This window comes from Vipera ursinii (genome assembly GCF_947247035.1).
Source record: "Vipera ursinii genome assembly, chromosome: 1".
NCBI lineage: Eukaryota > Metazoa > Chordata > Lepidosauria > Squamata > Viperidae > Vipera > Vipera ursinii.
The window spans coordinates 230,781,053-230,800,857 of record NC_139512.1 but is presented as its reverse complement, the minus strand read 5'-3'; the positions used below and the strand labels follow the sequence as shown (position 1 = coordinate 230,800,857).

The window sequence follows — 19,805 nt, the reverse complement described above, 5'->3', positions numbered from 1 at the left end:
AGGATAAGAGAAAAATACTACTATTTTAACATGGGTACAGCTATGGACATTTACTTGCACAAGTATCAGTGTAAGGGAAACAAATGCATTGTCCTGAGGACACGGCAAAAAAGAAAAAAGAGGTTTCCACAATATGCCTGTATTGCTGTTTATGCAAGTTGGGAAAAATAGATCCTCTGAAATCAATAATAACTAGGTTATATCCCTTTGATTTTAGTATAGATGCATTACAGCCGCCCCAAATAGTAAAGTGAAATAAATAGTACTCACAAATATAGTATCATCCTGATCTCATTAGGTTGAACATCAAGGAATGATTTTCTGTTGTGCTTCAACCATCCTGCAATTCCACATACACGGGAATCATCATCCTCATCCAGAAAGGTGTTTCTTTCTATACCTCTGCCATTGGTTGATTTCCAGAGATTACTTTACAGATTTGTAAAAGAGGAACAACCTACTGTGAATTCTCATCTCATATGAAGCAGGCTTCTTAAATTTCACATGTTGCAAACTATATATAAGATCAGAACACATTTGCTGTTCCAGTGGTGATCAAGTAAACTGAAACAAGTCTTTAGTTCCCCAAATTACTCTGTTAGAGTGTTCAGATTTTACGTTTATTCTGCTGAGTTGGTTAACACATGTCCCCTGTGCCCACTTAGCAACCTGCTTTCAGTGATGCCTCACCTCAGTCCACAATGGAGGGAAAAGCCACGACAATGCAAATGTGTTTGTTCAACAAAATTCTGAAAGCTTTGCAGAAACTGCTGAGCAAAACAAGACCCACCAAAATCAAGCACCGTTAACAAGGGAGAGAAGCTGCCCTCCATTTGTGGCTGTGGGTTGTTGTTGTTGTTGTTATTGTTTTGTGGTGGTTGTAATACTGAGTTTAACAGCATTTTATTATAATGTTTCAAACAGCATATGTTGTGCTTCAGAAGAAAGCAAAACAATCCCACTGTTTTGCTTGAAAAAAAAGAGTGAAGCAAATGTTTTGTGTTTCCTGTAGTTGTTTACCTATCATTTATCAGGTGACTACTTCCAAACAATTCTAGAAATTTACACTCATGAGTTTTATTTATTTATTTAAGAGCTTGGCCCTCCCTTGACCCCATTCATTGTTAACCCGAGCCCTCAAAAAGAGAGAAACTCTTAGAAATTCTGTGCTAACTCATCTTCATTATAGACACATCTATAAATTCTGAGGACACTTTTCCAACTGAAATCACAGAGAGATGCAATCAAAATGTGTAGGTGTAGAAGATGGAGAAAGACACCTTCGGCTATCAGGTAAGAAAAAAAATGACCAGGAGAAATATTTTTATTTTTATTATCTCCTCTCTTGAGCATTTGTACATCACAAAGATGGAGTATGTTTACATTACTAAATAATTCGATATAGATTGATTTGAATTTCCTCCTAAAATAAAGTTTCAGTATACAGTGACGAAGAAGTGTTTAACCAGCCACAAACCCCATTCTTCTTGTCTTGAATTTTAATCTGGCAAGTAGACAAAATTAGAGCTATCTGTTATGGGGGATACTCAGCAAGCAGCTGAAGGACCTTTTCCTTTGAAGCTGAAAGTCTCTTAAAGTCCCCTGTGCCAGCTGATTGTTTGTACAAAATTGGAAAAGTTAACTACTCCAAGGTGATACAATGCTAAGGTTGATAGAAAATATATTTAAATAACTTCAGCTTCAGCTCCAGGGCACAAACTTTCTACAGTATATCCATGACAGTATAGGTTTTATAAAGTGTATGTGTATGTTTGTGTGTGTGTGTGTGTGAGAGAGAGAGAGAGAGAGACAGAGAGGAACAAAGAGGGACAAAGAGACAGAGAAATAGAGGGACAGAGACACACAGATAAAGACAGGGATCTAAGCACTTAAGACACAGCCAGATAGTTGTTTTAAAATACTTTCCTCCATTCCAGGAAGCAATATGAAAATATGCCAGCCAATTTGCTGTGCCCCAACAACCCATTTCTCTTTTCCTTCAGTACGTGTTGCAGCCATGACAGCTTCACCCCCAGAAGTGTATTCTCCCAATTGTAGCTTCAGGTTCTTCCATATGGTTCAATTAGTACCGAATTTATTTTTTTTACAAATTCAGGAAGTCTCAGAGAAGGGGAATGAAGATAATCAGAGGACTTGGAAAGAAATCTAATGAAAAGAGATTGAAGGAATTAAGGAAGACTTGAGGAGATAGGCATAGCAGTAGTATGACAACATTTTTCAAATATTTGAGAGATGGTGACATAAAACAAGATTATGACCTGCTCTCTAATATGGGACACAGAATAAATGAACAATTTATAGGAGAATCTGACTGCTTTTTTTTTTTAAAAAAACCTTTCTAATAGCATGAGCAACTCAATAGTAGAACAAGTAAAGGAGAATTGGGTAGGCATCCCATTACCAAATGCTTTCAAGTAAAATTTGGACAGCTTTATGTTAGGAATAATAATTGAATTAAATTGGATCCCTGAAATTAAACTGGATTCCTGAACAGAGCGTTAGACTTAATAGTTTAGCTACTGTAGATCCCTCCCTATTATATATTTGTCTACGGTGATAGTAGCATAAGAGAAGAAGAGGCAGAGTGGATGGGGCAGTCAAGAGAGGATTCAGCCGAGAATTGTTATGTGTCCACAAACACTCCACATCCAGATCTCCCAAATTCTGTGGACTCCTATCTAACACCAATTTAATGCTGACTCATTTTAGAAAGGGTAATTTATGAAAAAAAGGAAATTATGATGTAACCTTAGAGAGAGAGGGTAAAATTCAAATGCACTTATAACTGCTGTCAAAAAAAATCAGAAGTGCTTATTAATAATCTTTTCTTTCTACTTTCTCTATGTCTTACTTATTCACCATTCTTCCTTATTTTCTTTTTAAAAATATGTTTTATTAATTTTTTAACATAATCACCTTAATATTTGGTAAACAGTGTGTTGTCTGGGTTTACATTTAAGAAACATTCACTAACAGTTGATTTCTATAATCTATAATCCACATAATAACTTTACTTGATTTCTTCTTTTTCCCATAATGTTCTCTTTTACCAACCTTAAGTTAATACAATTCTTGTTATTTTAATGAATGATGATTGAGTATAAAAATTTTCTAATATTTCTACAAATAATAATCACATAAATATAATATTCCTTTTCTATCTAGTCATTCTGGTTGTCTCATCATAGATCCTGTTTACAGTTCTTATTTAATTTTGTTTTTCCCACAATGTTCAAAACATTCTTACTGGTTAAGATTTGCTCAAAGTTAATTACATTTAAATATTTAAGTCTATTTTTTTCATGTAAGCCAACCCTATACTTTTACCTTTCTTAAGGAATAAATAAGACTAAAAAAAGAAAAAAGAAAAAGAATAAAAAAATAAAAAGATAGTATGCTACTTAAAATCCCTATTTTCTATAAGCTAATACATATTTATTTCCAAAAAAAATGTTCTTTTTTACCATAATTAAAAATATATTTAACCTTTAAAAGGGAGGGAGATGGAGAGTGGAAGGATTCTTATGTACTTTTGTGACTTTGAAGTTCTGGGATTTGTGCAATGTGGGCTTTGTGTTCTTAAGGAGTGTTTGGCAATTTCTATTTGGCTGATGTCTCGTGTTAGCTTCTATTGCTCTGCTATTGTTAGCTGTAAGTTTTGCTGCAAGTATTTTACTCCTGAATGGATTTTGCCTGTAGCATTCCTTTACTTATGAATGGAGCCATTTGGGGAGGCTGCCTTAGCTGGCAGAGCTAAGCAAAGAGCCTTGGTGGAGCAGTGGGCTAATGCCTCGTTAAGTAACACCAGCTGCCTGCAATTAGTGCAGGTTCGCATCCCACCAGGCTCAAGGTTGACTCAGCCTTCCATCCTTCCGAGGTAGGTAAAATGAGGACCCAGATTGTTGGGGGCAATTAAGCTGACTTTGTAATAATGCCGCTTGGGGGTGTTTGTGAAAGCCCTAATAAGCAGGCATATACATAGAATGAAGGCTACTGCTAAGCTTGTAAGCCGCCCTGAGTCTTCGGAGAAGGGCGGGATATAAATGGAATAAAAATAAAAATAAATAAATAAATAAATATTCTGTTGTGTTTCGGGTTCGAATGATCATGAAAGATGTCAGACAGATGAGTACAGGGAAACAGCAGCTTTATTGATAACCACAACTGTACTGAGGGGTTAGGGTGTACATGCATTCTTTATATACCTTCATACAACCAATCAGATTGAACCCATTATTCCTGCTATTATGGTTCCTGCTTAAACTGTTAGAGTTCAGTACATGTGCTGAAGAACTGTTAGTTCCCAATAAGTCAGTGAATAGGTGTTTCTCCAAATCCCAATACATAACATATTCCATTTAATAAATCTAGTCCTCTAGTCTTTTAACTCTTATTCAAACATTTTTTAATCCATTGTAATTTTCTTAGAGTCAATCACCTTTAAATATCTAAAACATTTCCTTTATGTAAGCCATTCCAACTCTTTTATATTACTCATATCAAGAAATAAATAAAAAGAAGAAAAAGAAAGCACTATGTTACTTGAGGGGCTCTGCCCTCTTAAAATAAAATTCATATCCAAAATTTTTCTATTTCTTTAACCATATTCAAACAGGTGTTTCTTTTTAAAATATTCTCTCTGATAGGCCCCATCATCTATTTTCTTAATTTTCACGTTAGCCTGTTTCTTTTGCCCAGTATCTTTCTTAATCAATATGTTCTGTTGAACCAAAGAATCTTTCCGTATACTTATAGGTGTTACTGTAGATATAAAAGGTAAGTCAAGTACAATATCTTTTTAAGAGGCATTTGCCCATTATTTTTTGTTGAAGATCTTTTTCTTTTTCTCTCTGCTTCTCTTATCATTTTTGTCTCTCCAGTTCTAGTGTTTTTCCTCGCATCTCTGCAGTCCATTTTGTCCAATCTTTTTTCTTATCCTCAAATTTGCTTTGTGGTGTTAAAGTATAAGTGTATTTTCCAAATCCACCATTTCTTGTACATTTTTCCCCACTTGAGTTAAATCATACTTGTTTGTTTTGTTAGGTTCCATCTTTAAGTCTATATCCTCATATTTGTATTCAGTTGTCTGTTTTATTTGTTCCTTCTCTGTTGTTGTTTCCTGGGATGATTTTTTGTTGTTGTAAAGTTAAACTGGAGATGAATTGGTTTATATTTTTAAAGTTGTTTGGGATTTCTTGTGATCTGAAATCATTGTTATTTGAATTAGTTGTAACATATCATATGTCTCCTCTTGAAAAGTATTTATTTTTTCTTGGTAAGTTCTTTCTATAAATCTCTGATTTTCTATGATGACCAAGAATCCAAATTTTCTTTTCTCTGCAAATAGCTTTGGGGTCAGAGTTAAACAGATACTTGTAATCCAGAAAGTTCAAAAAAGTTTTTTTTTGTTCCCTGAAGTTTGTAAGTCTCACTTTGTCTGCAGCCCAGATTGTTTTCTTTTTTGTCACAGTTGTTCTCTATTGTTAGAGCTTTGAAGGTCACAAGTAGAGATTAGTTTGTTCCAGATTTTGCCAAGTCCTGAATGAAAGCCATAGCTGTCATAATCTTCATCCACCAGTAGATGTCAGCACTAGTTTATTTTACAAATTTTCAAAATGAACAAATTGCCTTTACAATGAGAATCTTAACTATTCAGTAATTTCAAACTTATCCAAATTTAGGTTTTATAGTCATTTCATTTCATTTCAATACAGTTTAGTCCTCCATAAAAGGTTTAATTTTCCACTTCCTTTAGTAAAAGGGTGGGGCAAAAATCCCCCTCCTTCACTTTCGGAGGTTTTTTGCTTCTTGGAATTTTTTTTCTTCTTCAGGAAAGTTGATAATAGAGAAAAGCGATGTTCTTACCCAGATTCAAATGCACTGTTTACAATCAGCTTAAAATAATGCTTTTGACTTTGGTTGCTTGCACCTTAGGCTAGACCACGGGTCGGCAACCCGCAGCTCCGGAGCTGCATGTGGCTCTTTGAGCCGTCTCCTGCGGCTTCCAGTCGCCCGGTGCGCGTGCACCTCTCCGAATGGGAGGAGGTGCACGTGCACCACTCCAAAGGTTTGGAGAGCTGCGCGCGCACCTCTCTCGCACCTCCGCCCGAACACCCATTTGGAAACCGCTGTTCTGGCGGACACCTCTCCAAAAGTTTAGGGCTGAAGGCAGCGCCGCAAACCCAGCGCCCGTCACCACGGAGACCCGTTGCCGCTGGTGTGCAGGTGCGTCCACCGGCAACAGCAGGTCTCCAAACCGCTGTTCGGGTGGAGCTGCGCGTGCACCTCTCCAAAGGTTTGGAGAGGTGCGTGCGCAGCTCCGCCCAAACACCCGTGTTGAGACATGCTGGTGTTCGGGCGGCAGTTTGGAGGTCCCGGGGGTGGCTCCGGTGACGCCCGGGCTGAAGGCAGCACCACAACCCAGCGCCCGTCACCACGGAGACCCGTTGCCGCTGGCGTGCAGGTGCGTCCACATAAAAAAAGTGGAACCACGCGCGTGTATCCACGCGTGCGCATACGCAAAAATGTTTTGCGCATGCGCAAAACATTGTTTTATGCACGTGCGTGGATGCACGCGCGTGGCTCCCACTTTTTTTTATCTGTGATGGAACCGGTTCCCAGTGGCTCTTTTGCTTTTTCAGGTTGCCGACCCCTGGGCTAGGCTCTAAAGCAGGGGTCAGCAACCTGAAACAGTGAAAGAGCCACACAGAACTGGTTCCCTCACAAAAGGAAAAACTGGGAGCCGCAAAAAATGTGTGCGCATGTGCGTACATGCGCGCATGCGCAGAACAGGGTTTGACTGAAGAGTGGAGCCAAGGCGAGATATGCACCTACCCTGCATATTTGAATTGATTGGTTGAACTTTTTTAGTCCCACTTTTTTTTTTTTTGGACTGCACATGGCAGAGGACTGGGAGCCGCAGGAGACGGCTGAAAGAGCCGCATGTGACTCCGGAGCCGCGGTTTGCAGACCTGTGCTCTAAAGTTAGGCTAGCCTTTCTCCTGTTAGTTTCTGGAAGGCTTCTCCTGGACCGATCGGGTCGACCGCCATCTCTCCGTGCCCCTTGGGACTTCCTTCCTTCTTTGCTGCCTCTTTGGGGTGGCTTCTGGCCCATTTAGGGTCCCCTAACAGAAAGAAACTCAGCTGAAGGGCATGGAGTCCCGAACCCCTCGACTGCTGCACTGCTGCACAGGACTGGAAGTCCATTCTTCCTTATTTTCTTTGTTTCTTTTCTAATATTGGTATTGTTTTTATCCTGTTAAAATGTCTTTAATAAAAGTTATATGTAAAAAAGAAGAGGTTTGTCATACTTGTTTTCACTTTCCATTTCAGCTTATAGCATTGCAACATCTTGGTTGTTTTCTATCCAAGTCCTAGGCAGCTTAGCTTTGTGAGGTGTGCTGAGATTGGCTGCTGTCACCAGTGCTAAAAACAAAGCAATAACACATCTTCTATTGTCTAGATATACTTTTGCAACATAGTAAAGATATTTGGGGCTTAATCTGTGTCAGGGCTCTCTTGAGTTCAATTCTAGCATTTTTTTTCAAGATCAAGGTTAACCTTGACATTTATAATGAAAGAGAAATGAAAATTGTCTTGAGCAATTGTATGTTCTCAGCCTTTTAAAAATTTTTACGGTTCCACAGGTTGACATTTTGGTAGGGATGGGAGAGAAAGACAATTAAATCAATGCACTGGTTCCTTTTATTAGACACTGTGTATTTAATCCCAGCAGCTAGATGGTAGCACCGGTTTGTGCATGCATTTATAAGCAGCACAAATTTGGATTGCGGATGCTGAATTGATATTTACATATCAGACAAAAGAGGCATTTTTCTTTTAAGAAAAAAAAATCATTGTAAAATCACAGGAAGTTTGGTTTTCCACAAGACATATTTGTGCAGATAAAGTGACAGGCTAGATTGCCTCTAATCTGCCAGTTAAAGATAATCAGGAAAAAAATATAAGGAAAAAACAAAGGACCCATTATTTTAGTATTTAGGTTATATTAAAGGGGAAATCTTTGAATAGATAATGCTTTATATTTGAAGTCATTGTGACTTTAATTTGGCCTTTTAGAATATGCGGTACACACATATTATGCACAGGATCTCATTTCACGGCTGCACCATTATAGTCTAAATGCATATTTCATTTAATTGAAGCTTCCCGAACAAAAAGAGTTTCTGATTTTTGCAGACGTCTGCTGGAGCTGACCACGAGGAAACTGATGGCAACCGTGTGTGTCGATTGAGTAGCAGACAAAGAAGCAAGATCAGCGGGACACAGCTCTTGGCAACAGAACGTGAAACAATGGAGGCGTCTCTTGGTGCAAACTCTTTAAATCAAGGGACACGGGAGCTGTATGTAGATAAACCGCCTCAGTTTCAGGAAGCAGGTGAGACCCTCCCCAAAGATTTCCAGGTAAAAGAAGGCTTATCACACAGCCAAGAAGAACCCTGCAGAGATCACTCAGAAGATTGCAGGGGTGTAGAATCCTTTGGCAGAAAAGATCAAACATTTAAAACAGACATAGAGAGCAAAGATGAGCACCTGGGGTGGCTAGACACAAGGAGAAGCGAGGAGACCTCTGAAATAGCACCAGATGAAGATAAAACTTGCTCAGTGCGGGACAGGAGTAAGTTCCACCCAACAGAGGAAATGGACGGGAATCATCCTAGAGCAACCCAGGAAAAAGAAGAGAGCAAAGACGTGTCTGTTTTGGAGCCTGGCATTCCCAACCAAGCTTTGCAAGAGTTTAAGAGTGTATTGAAAGAGAGTCCCTTGTTAAGCAACTGGACCTGGGACAGCAGTGAACTCAGGGCCACCTCTTGCCATGCACTTCTGAAGTCTAGGGAGGAACGATGTCAATGTATGGAAACTCCTCCTCCTCATTTAGGAGGCATTGACCAGAAAGTTCCCATTGTGCACATGCATGGATCAGGGCAAGGAGGAAAGCCCCAACTGGGTTACAATTCTGCTGGGTTGGAGAAACAGCCATCAAAAGGGGATGATTTGGAGCAGGCCGTTGGGAGTCAACGGACCCCTTTTCCAAAGGTGGTCAAAACTCCACCTACTAACTTTGAGCCCACATCTGGTAAGCGCATTAAGTCCCATATGAAATAGAGGGATTCTGCTATTATCGGCTAAGCATGCAATAAAGTATGATTGCTGTAATTGATACTATGGCATTATATACTACCTTCATTCAAAACCAGTGTCATACATGTAAGGAGATATAAAAGAAAATGATAAAACACAACAGTAAGCAAATTATAGGGAAAATTAGTTCAAACAGTATTAGATATGTTAAATGGCAGCAATTTGTAGCATCAAGGTAGGGTGAGATGGTGTGAACTGTTAGGTGCCATTGCAAATATTTCATTCCCACCTGGCCACTACATAGTACAGAACCTATGCTGGAGAATTATTTGCACTCCAAACTTGATTTTATTTGAAAATCACATACAGATGCAGACATCTCTTATTTAGGGTATGCAAAATATTGGGATTGAGTTATTCTCAAAGTCCTGTACTATTAAAGTGACTGGCTTCTCCAGAAGAAGCATGGCTGCTTTAAAGGCTTTCTTGACATGCCTCTGTGTCTTTGTCGCAAGTGTGGGAAGTGTAGCTGTATAAATTTTACAAACCAACCAACAAGTAAGTGTGTTCATGAAAAATCAACACTGTTGGAACTGGCAGCACAGGTGCATAGGCAGTAGAGAAACCCAGAGGAAGCAGCTACTTTAATACTTCAAGGAGGAGCAGCTTACTTGGGCCAATGAGTTTGAGAAGGGTCTCTTTTGAACTCTTTGCACAGCCCTATTATTTATGTTTTTTACTAACCTCCTTCTCGTGTAAGTGGTTCATCATTCAGTCTTAAGACAAGTTCCCATCATTCCAACCCAGAATTCAAAGCTGGTTGAATCCTGGAGATCAGTGTTCTTAAGGGCACCCACTTCTCAAATATTGTGTCAAAAAGGTATGTCAATGGCAAATATTTAAACCCTACCTTATGATGATTGCATTTTAATTTTTTGTTTAAAGAAAAAGAATCCAGAAGAGATTCCAGTGGGAAGAAACTGGGCAGTGGTGATTTTCTTCACTTCACCACTGAGATAGAGCACATCGAGGAACAGATGGCAAGGGACAATGTCCACTTTGTCAGGTTTGAAACCACAGATATCCATGGTGTGTCAAGATCCAAGAGCATCCCTTCTCGGTTTTTCCGGGTATGTCTGTATTCTTTTCCTGTTTCCTGGATGCAGTGGCTCCTTTTGCCACTTTGCAAACCTTTGTTACTCCAGTATGCCATAAATTGCCCTTAGGTTCACCAAGAACCTTCTAAATATGTTTTATTCATATCTCTCTCCCTCTATTATAAGAAAACTTAATTCATGCAGCTTGGCAAAGTGGGTTCTTTTTACACATCCAAGCTTTTCCTCCTCAGATGTATCTTTTTGCGTGGATCACCTTAACAAAAGGTTGGTTTGATCTGATCCTAGCAAATTTCAAGAGTCCAAGGCAAACAACCAGAGATACAAAAAGGACAGCATGTAACTTAGTCTAGTGACAAAAATACCCAACTCTTTGAGTGATTCAATCCAATCAGATAATACCACAGAAATGCATAATGATTTAAATTATAGCACTGTAGGTAGTCCTTGACTTATGATCACAATTGAGCCCAAAATTTCTCTTGTTAAGTGAGATATTTATTGAGTTTTGCCCCATTCTATGACATTTCTTGCTACAGTTGTTAAATGAATCACTGCAGTTGATAAGTTAGTAACCCAGTTGTTAAGTGAATCTGGCTTCCCCATTGAGTTTGCTTGTAAGAAGGTTGCAAAAGGTGATCATGTGATATTGGGACACAGCAATGGTCATAAAGTATGAACCAGTTGGCAAGCATCTGAATTTTTATCACATGATCATGGGGATGCTACAAAGGTGTAACTGTGAAAAATGGTCATAAGTCACAATTTTTCAATGCTGTTGTAACCTTGAATAGTCACTAAATGAACTATTGTAAGTTGAGGACTATCTGTATTTTGTTAAGCAATAATTAAAGATCACATTATATATTTTTGGTAATAGTTCTATAGAAAATAGAGATCACCAGTAGCTTTTTTGCAAGTTGTTTCTGCAATAGCCAGCATGGGCAGCTTGCAGGCAGCACTTTTTGCTTAATTCTTATCTTGAATATTTCAGGTTTTACTTGGTGATCATAAAAATATGCTAGTACAATTAGAAATGCAGTGGCATTTGCTTTCATGCTATATGTCCTTTGAACTGTAAAAAATACATTTTACTTTATTTTGTTTTTACCTCTTGCTTCATTAGGCTCTGTTCTTTAAACTTTAAGGTTAGATCTATAGTATTTCACTGATGTCATTTAGGCATCAACAGATACCAACTGTTTTCCATAGAATTTAGTACTGGTAAAAGATAATACCGGTAAGCTAATACCTTTTGTAATCATTCTCTCTGTGTTTGCCCAGCTCAGTTTTCTAGAATAACTTATATTTGTTTAAAATTAATGCCATCTTAAGAAAATTAAACTTGACATGGAAGTATAAATCATTACTTTAAAATACTGTTACTGCTGCTACTGTGATACCAAAAGTCATAAAATGCAATAGGATTACTTTTTATTCTTATTTATCCAGAGACTCCGATCACAAAGAAGCAGGAATACAGCTTTGTAATTCACTTGCTGAATTAAAAGCTCTATTAAGTCATGCTCACATAACTGTGCATACCCAATTCACAATCTGGCTAGCAAGGCTGGATTTCAGGAGTATTGAATAGGACACCTCAGTACGTCATTCTGTATGATAGCTCCCAATACTATAATTTCTTTCTTGTATTGTAATTTCCAGCAAAGCTTGGGCAGTCCCAGTGTGGCAGTCTTTTCCTACTGCTTAGTACTTTTCCACTGCAATGCCATTGGTTCATTTGGTTCACTTGGGAACCATTTCTTATTCTGATAATTTTTTCCTTGTTTTCAGAACCATTTCTTCTGTTTTCATAGTAAACTTCAATCTGGTACTTTTCCACATGTGTAGCAGTTGACATTTCTTAGATTCAACCCTTCCATCTTTATGGCCCGTTTTATGGATGTAGTCCATCTTCCACACATGTGCATTTATATATTTAGAAAAAACATTTTTTATTATTTATTTATTTATTTATTTTTATCCTGCCTCCATCATTTTTATAAATAACTCAAGGCAGCAAACATTCCTAATGCTCCTTCCTCCACCTATTGCCCCACCACAAAACCACTGTGAGGTGGGTTGGGTTGCAAGACAGTGATTGGACCAAAGTCATCCAGCTGGCTTTCATGCCTAACGTGGAACTAGAACTCACAGTCTTGCTAGCCTGGTGCCTTTACCATTGGACCAAACTGGCTCTCAAACACTTTGTATTAAACTGCATCGCACTGACAATAGGGCAGCTGCATCTTGATATTAATGATAACAATACTGGCTATACCTGATGGTGTTACTGTATATTGGTGTATGGTTAATAACAAATAACACTATGACTATTGTTATTACTAATGCTGTTTTTAGAAGGTGAGATATAATCCTACAGTCTGACCTTTACTTCGTGCACTACTAAAATACTGATATGATAGGGTAGACTCACCGTTCTCAAGTACTGTTTGTTGGCCTGGCTAGATTTTGCCATGTTCAATAGGCGACATGGGTGATGGGAACAGGCCAGTCTGTCCACTCCCATTCAGTGAAGGATGAGAGAAACACCCTAGAAAGCATTCTTAGCACAAGGGAGATATATCAAAAGTCAGGGACATGCACCTTTTCAAAATTTATCCCTTCCCACTTGACCTGTTCTTGTGATTCAGCTAATGCGTGTTGCAATCAACATGCCATTGCTACTAAATTCAGGATTAATTTATGCTGGGCACACTGTAAAGCAAGTATTACTTGCTCAATTTGGAAAACAACACAACAGGTAGTGGATTGGAAGTGTTTGCATTTTTTTTTGTGGTGGGGGAGGGGGGTGCATTTTGCCAAGCACTGATAAAGGATGCTGTAGGGAATTGCCTCATTCCAAAGCCACTTATTGTCTATATTGCCAATATTTTTAAAAGGTGCCTTTTACCTGGCTTAACTACTTTTGCAATTTGAATAGTAAAACTCAGAATGTCAGGCAGTCTGCTGCTTCATGGGCTGGGTTAAAAGGTTTAAAGATGTTGCAATAAAACACATCTGCAATGGTTCAAACTATTTTAAGTTCAATCAAGTATTCACTGACTCCCAAATATTATTCAAAGGCCAGGAACAGCAATGAGTAAAACCTCATTGCTGTTTTAAATTCAGACTTACCAGTAAGACGTTCTTTGTAATATGATGGGAAAAAACCCCACACATTTATTTTATACAGAGTGGCCTTTAAAAGACTGTAGTACTGTAAGGCATTTGGATGTCTTACCAATTTACTGCGTATTGCCATTTTTGGGGGTGTGGTATATTGGGTAAAATTTTTATCAGCCTTGCAGGGTGATACAGACAAAGAAGCACATTCAGATGAACTAACTCTATTTCATTGTAAGGTTACATTAAGAGAATCTTGCAAGTCTGAAAGTGCATTTCTCTCTGTTCACCTTTACAGCCCAAGAAACTTTCTGAGACCTTTGCCATGCCCACTTTCTTGCTGTGGGCTAAGGTACCTGTTATCTGCCCATTACCCTTGCTGCAGCTCTTCTCCATGTCTCCCAAGTTCATTCCTTCATACCATTCCAAATTTGATGGAAACAGTTCCATCACAGTCAGCCTACATGACTTCTTAGGAATTTCCTCCATAAAATTAAACTACTATCACCATCTTTCAAGGAGGACATTACAAAATATTTCAAAGAGAAAATGTTGCTGGAAAGTAATTCTATACTCTTGACTCAATGATCTCATGAGGGATCTCATTAAAAATTACAAAAGTATAGTTTCAGTTGTGATATACACAGCTAATATCCCCTCTTTCTCCACTGCCATTCCCTCCTTTAAAATTGTTTCTACTTCCCTAATATTACCAAAATACAACAAAATAAGCCCTGAGAAATGAAATACTCTAGGCATGTGGAAACTCAAATTTTAAACTCACTTATAACATTGCAATACTGTTAACATCATTACCATCATCATCATTATTATTACCATTTTTAATCTTCCTTTATACCCAGAAAGCACTTAAGGCGACAATAAAATTGAACTTACTTCAGGTTCTTTGTAGCTGAACATATTTTTTAAAATAAAATCATAAATTAAAATGAATATCTGCATTCATAGAGAAGCTTGGTCCAATTGCTAATTCTTAATATTATTTGTCAAAAATGTACTGAGCAGCATTAGTTCCATAATGCAACACTGTAGATATGCTAGCTGGTGTGTTATCACAGAGTTCCCCAACCTTTCCGGAGGGAAAGGGAGAAGCAGAGTGTGTGCATGTGTGTGCATGCGCAAAAAGGCGCATGCATGGTGGTGATGCCAGCATCTGCACATATGTGCAAGTGGATTACGTGCACCTGCAGCAATGCTGGTGACAGTGCTGGTGCCTGCACGCCCATGCAAGCGGGCCTCTAGCACCTGCAAACGGGCCGCTAGCAATAGCACGCATGCGCAAATGGGCCGCTAGCGACAACATGATGCTGGTGGCGGCACTAGTACTCCCATGCATGCATGCACAAATAGCACTCACTAGCCATTCCCGCAGCCCATTGGCCAAAAGGGACTGGGCCACGGCCCACAGGTTGGAGAGCCCTGTGTTATCAGACCTTTATGTCACTATCCTATTATATTTGCTGCTTTCTGGAAGCTCATTTGGGAACTGTCTTGATTGTGAGGTCTGGACCCAGAGACCTGAGGTCCCTTTCTTAGCAGCATTATGACTTGTTTATTGAGCCTTTTGTCATCCCACCCCACATAGACACAGAAACACACACATATAAGCATACAGATGTACCCACATCCTGTGTCAACTCCTACACTGCATACACTGCATACACTTCTACAGAGTGTATGGCTTTTCCCTTGGACAATTAGCTATGGTTCCTTCTGAACCATCAGAACTTTCCCTCAGACATGTAATCTGTCGATGTGATAGTGCTATTTAGGGATGATTAATCCATCCAAAGCACAGCCATATGTTCTTCTTCCTTCTGTTTAGACCAAAGCAATACATGGGGTTGCCATGCCAAAAGGCTACCTTGAGCTGACCCTGAATCCAAGGGATCGCGAGCCAGGCCATGTTCCTACAAGCAGTTTTAACTGCGACATCATCCTGAGACCCGATTTATCAACATTCCGGATTTTGCCATGGGCAGAACAAACAGCAAGAGTGATCTGTGATCCCTTTATGGTGATGGGTAATCCTCTCTTGACCTCGCCTCGGCACATTGCCAAGCAGCAGTTGAGCCAGCTCCGGGATAACGGCTTTGCGCTGTATTCGGCCTTCACTTACGAATTCTGCATCTACGGCATTGCTGAAATTGTCAATTCAAAGACCATCTCTTTTCCCGCTGCCACCCTACTCAGCAATCATGATCAGTCCTTCATCCAGGAACTCATGGATGGCATGTATCACGCTGGGGCAAACATTGAAAGCTTCTCATCCTCCGCTGGGCCTGGCCAGATGGAGATCTCTTTTCACCCAGAGTTTGGCCTGGGTGCAGCAGACAGTGCCTTCACTTTTCGGACAGGCATTAAAGAAGTAGCCAAAAAGTACAATTATATTGCCAGTTTTTTCACCGAGGATGGATTATATAATTCTGGAGTTCTGACCCATAGCCTTTGGGACAGTAGCAGACGGCATAATTTGTTTGCTTTGGGTTCTGGATCCCCAGAGCTGACTGAAATAGGGAAGAATTGGCTGGCTGGGCTACTGATGCATTCTGCAGCTCTCAGCTGCCTGTTGGCCCCCACCGTCACCTGCCGCAAAAGCTACAGTGGGTGTAGCAAAGGCTCCAAAGAGGCTGTGGTTGCCAAGGGAGCATGGAATGACAACAGCTGTGCATTTAACATCCAAAATCATGGCGACAAGGGGACCTGGATGGAAAATCAGCTGGGCTCAGCCACAGCCAACCCTTACTTGGTGCTCTCAGCTACAATTGCCGCAGGTCTGGATGGGGTAAAGAGAAAGCTCACATTCCAGGAGGCCACAGGGAAGATCCAGAGCTCCACTCTGACGAAAGCAGGCTTGATCCCTCTGAAGCTGGAAGATGCTCTTGTGGCTCTCCAAGAAGATGAGTGCATGAGGGAAGCACTGGGAGATTATTTTGTCCAGTACTTCGTCAACATAAAGCAATATGAGGTGGAAACTGAGGAAATGGATGTAGAAAGAAATAAATTTTTGGAATATTTTATCTAGTGTGAAGATGAGATTGGAGAGTCAATAGAAGCTAAGCAATGCAGCTGTGGATCAGGAAGCCTCTAGATCACATTTCTTTCCTAAGTGATCTTTTTTAAGTGACTTTAAGGAACTCTTGTCTTTTTTTCTCTTCTTTTTCTTATAAACTGCAGTACAGCTAACAAAGGTGCAGGTAGCAATGAACTGATTTACTGTAAATGGCATTACAAAAATTCTTGAGAAAATATTGTACATGAAGTTTTAGTAGAATATTAGTTCCCTATAGCCCTTTATAGGTTATTTTGCATGAAATTGTTTTTCTTGAAGACTCCAGATCATGGGTATCAAACTCTCTGCCTCACGTGACGTGTCACGATGTAACATGACTTTTTTTTTTTGCATTGCTGGAGCTGGGGTGGGTGCGGCCTCAGCATGATGCAACCGCCCTGTGGGCTAGCAGTTTGATACCCCTGCTCCAGATCAATCTACATATCCTCTTGTTATATAGATTTCAGCTGCATTCAGCTTCTTGTCTTGTTTTCCTCTGATTAATTACAAATTGGGAATGGGGGAGAATATTACCTCACAGCATGCCATGAAAAGAGACTAATCCGTTTCCTCTCTCAAATAATCAAAGCAAACCTTTCTCCCTGGCTAGGAAAAAAGGCTCCATAGTTTGTTTGTTTGTTTTAAAAAAAATTGGTTGGTCACATAGTCAGCCAAATGTTTAGACTGAATCTGGCATTTTTGTCCACTTTATTGAGTCCTTCCCAAGACCTGGGATAGATAGAGGCTGTTGTTCTTTTATGGTGTTATTGTTGCAGGATGTAAGCTGTTTTGAATAAAGCTGCCTTTTGCAATTGACTGAAAAGGGTTTTGTCAATGCCAATGGTGTTCAAATGGTGCTTCAGGAGGTTTGGGATTGCACCCAAGGATCCTGTTACTATTGGTAGTATCCAGTGGTGGGACTTTGCACCACTTTGGCAGAACCAGTAGCTAATTTTTGCTGCCCAGGCCTAGAATGTACTTCTGGAAGCAGCATCCACACAGAGAACCGGTTGTTCACATATTTGAATCCCACCACTGGTAGTATCTTTGCTTTCTTTTGCCACAGTTGTTCTGTTTCTATTTGCAGGCCTTTGTACTTTGTGATTTTTTCCCCAGTTCTTTATCTTCTATCCTGCTGTCTCCAGGTACCTCAGCTATCACTATCCAGACATCTTTGGCTTTCTTATCAACAATTTAAAGTCTGGGTTGTTATGTGGCAGGTGTTTGTCTGTTGAATGTAAAGTCCCAGTTTCTGCAACAGCTAACTAGGTGGTCCACTGTTTCTTTAGCTTCTTTCCCTAGAATTTGCTGTCTGTTGTTGCCTTCTCAATTCTGGCTTTGTATGCATTTGTTCTTAAGGTTTGGTCTTGTGCAGTCAGAATTAGTCTCTTTCTTCAACTCTCTTACTCTTAGCTATTTCCAGGCCTTGTTGTTATCTGCTTTACCTGCAAGGATCTCCTTCTCTCTCTGTGTGTGTTTTTTTGTGTGTGTACTGGCCATGTAATGCTTTGCCTTGCTCTTTTCTGTTCTTCATTTAGCCTTTCTTGCAAGCCAGTTTAGTCTCTTTGGTACAGTAGTCAATAAGCCTTCATGGTGTACCAGCTTTAATGCATCTTCTTCACTGTCCTTCAGGTATTCTTCCAATGCTCTTTTTTCCTTCTGCAATTGTCTAGGGCAGGGGTCAGCAACCTGAAACAGTGAAAGAGCCACTCAGAACTGGTTCCCTCACAAAAGGAAAAACTGGGAGCCGCAAAAAATGTGTGCGCATGCGCGTACATGCCCGCATGCACAGAACAGGGTTTGACTGAAGAGTGGAGCCAAGGCGAGATATGCACCTACCCTGCGTATTTGAATTGATTGGTTGAACTTTTTTAGTCCCACTTTTTTTTGGGGGACTGCACATGGCAGAGGACTGGGAGCCACAGGAGACGGCTGAAAGAGCCGCATGCGGCTCCGGAGCCGCGGGTTGCAGACCTGTGGTTTAGGGTACCTGTGGTCTAGGGTACCTGTGGTCTAGGGTACCTGCGGCATTCCATGCTCATCTGTGCTCCTTGGTAGGTAGAGTCTGTCAACACTGCTGCATGAACAAAAGGGCATGATTCATTGTCATTACTTTTCTGTTCTTCCTGTCCAGTCCAAAGCTTCTAGTGTGCAATTAAAGCTTCTTTGCCTGCTGGTTTCTTGGCTATAGCTTTAACCTGCTGCTTTTTTTATTTCCAATCCTTCCTTCATCTTCCTTATTTCTAGGTGCTGCTTCTTGATCAGGTATTCTTTGCTCTTGTTGTTCTTCAGCTTCTTTTCCTTCACCTGTTCTTGCTTGCTTGCATTTGATCACAGCTTGCTGATCTTATTTTCCAACGTGGTCTTTCATTTTGGGGGTGGCGCCCTGTTTGGCTTTTTTTTTCTTCTTTGTTTATTTTACATACAAGGTATTCAATTTATAACTGCAGCCATGTTGCGTACTAGTGGTTTGCTTCTTGCAGTGAACTGGTGCTTATATTTGATATTATAGTATTGGCATCGTTTACTTTTTGTGCTAGCTGTGTGAGGTTTTTTTGTAACCTGCTTCAATGCAGGCAACCATATGCTGTTGTTTTTGTACTGCTCTAGATGTTCAGTTTTTTTTTCAATTCTTCAGTTTTTAGTTAGAGAGCTTTGTTCTTTCTGAAGAGAAGGCTGAGGACAGGGTGCTTAGTTTGAGCATGAAAACAATTCAGTAACTGTGCTGGCTTCGTCTACTGCCAAATCTCTCTGGTTTTCTTCAACAGCTTGAACTTCTGTTGGCGAGGTTTCAGTTTCTTTACCCTGGATAAACCTTTGCAATTCTTCCAATTCTGCTACTGTAAATTCTTTATTTCATATTATAAATTGCTGTTGATCTGCTTAGCCCCTGTTCTGCTATTTCTGATTGCAGATGTTCTTTTTAGAACAAGTACATTGTTTTCTGATATCCTCTTTTTATTGGACTTCATTTATAACAGCTAATCATTATACCCTTGTTTTCATATATTTGCAATGAATAAGCACCTTTTCTTCCAATAGTCCTGCAGCTACTGGCCAATAGCTCTGAGTCTTACAGACCATTTGTCACCAGATGTTCAGGAACTCCAACACCTAGCACAATCTGTATGGATGACTGATCCAGTATAGGTTTCTGAAATTATGTCTTATATTATATTGTTTATAGGGGAGACACACTTTGTCTGGCTTCTCTAAGAGACTTGTCCATACTGTTGAACCTCTGGCATAGCTCTCATTTTCCTCGGAGCATGCAAAACCCACAACCATATCAAGGTAATGCCTCACTGCGGGATTATATTTCCACTTGCCTCTGAAGATGTATTTTCAGATGCTGAGGACAAAAAATA

The 19,805-nt window shown here is 39.8% G+C and overlaps 1 protein-coding gene across 1 annotated transcript; it reads left to right on the top strand.

Moving 5' to 3' along the window:
- Window positions 1-1,266: 1,266 nt before the first annotated feature.
- On the top strand, window positions 1,267-16,751 carry LGSN (lengsin, lens protein with glutamine synthetase domain; the record flags this gene model as incomplete). Its single annotated transcript, XM_083372512.1, has 4 exons — window positions 1,267-1,293; window positions 8,221-9,118; window positions 10,069-10,253; window positions 15,211-16,751. 4 exons carry the CDS (start codon window positions 1,267-1,269, stop codon window positions 16,408-16,410), a joined length of 2,310 nt encoding a protein of 769 aa, XP_083228638.1. The 3' UTR covers window positions 16,411-16,751.
- Between the last annotated feature and the right edge of the window lie 3,054 nt (window positions 16,752-19,805).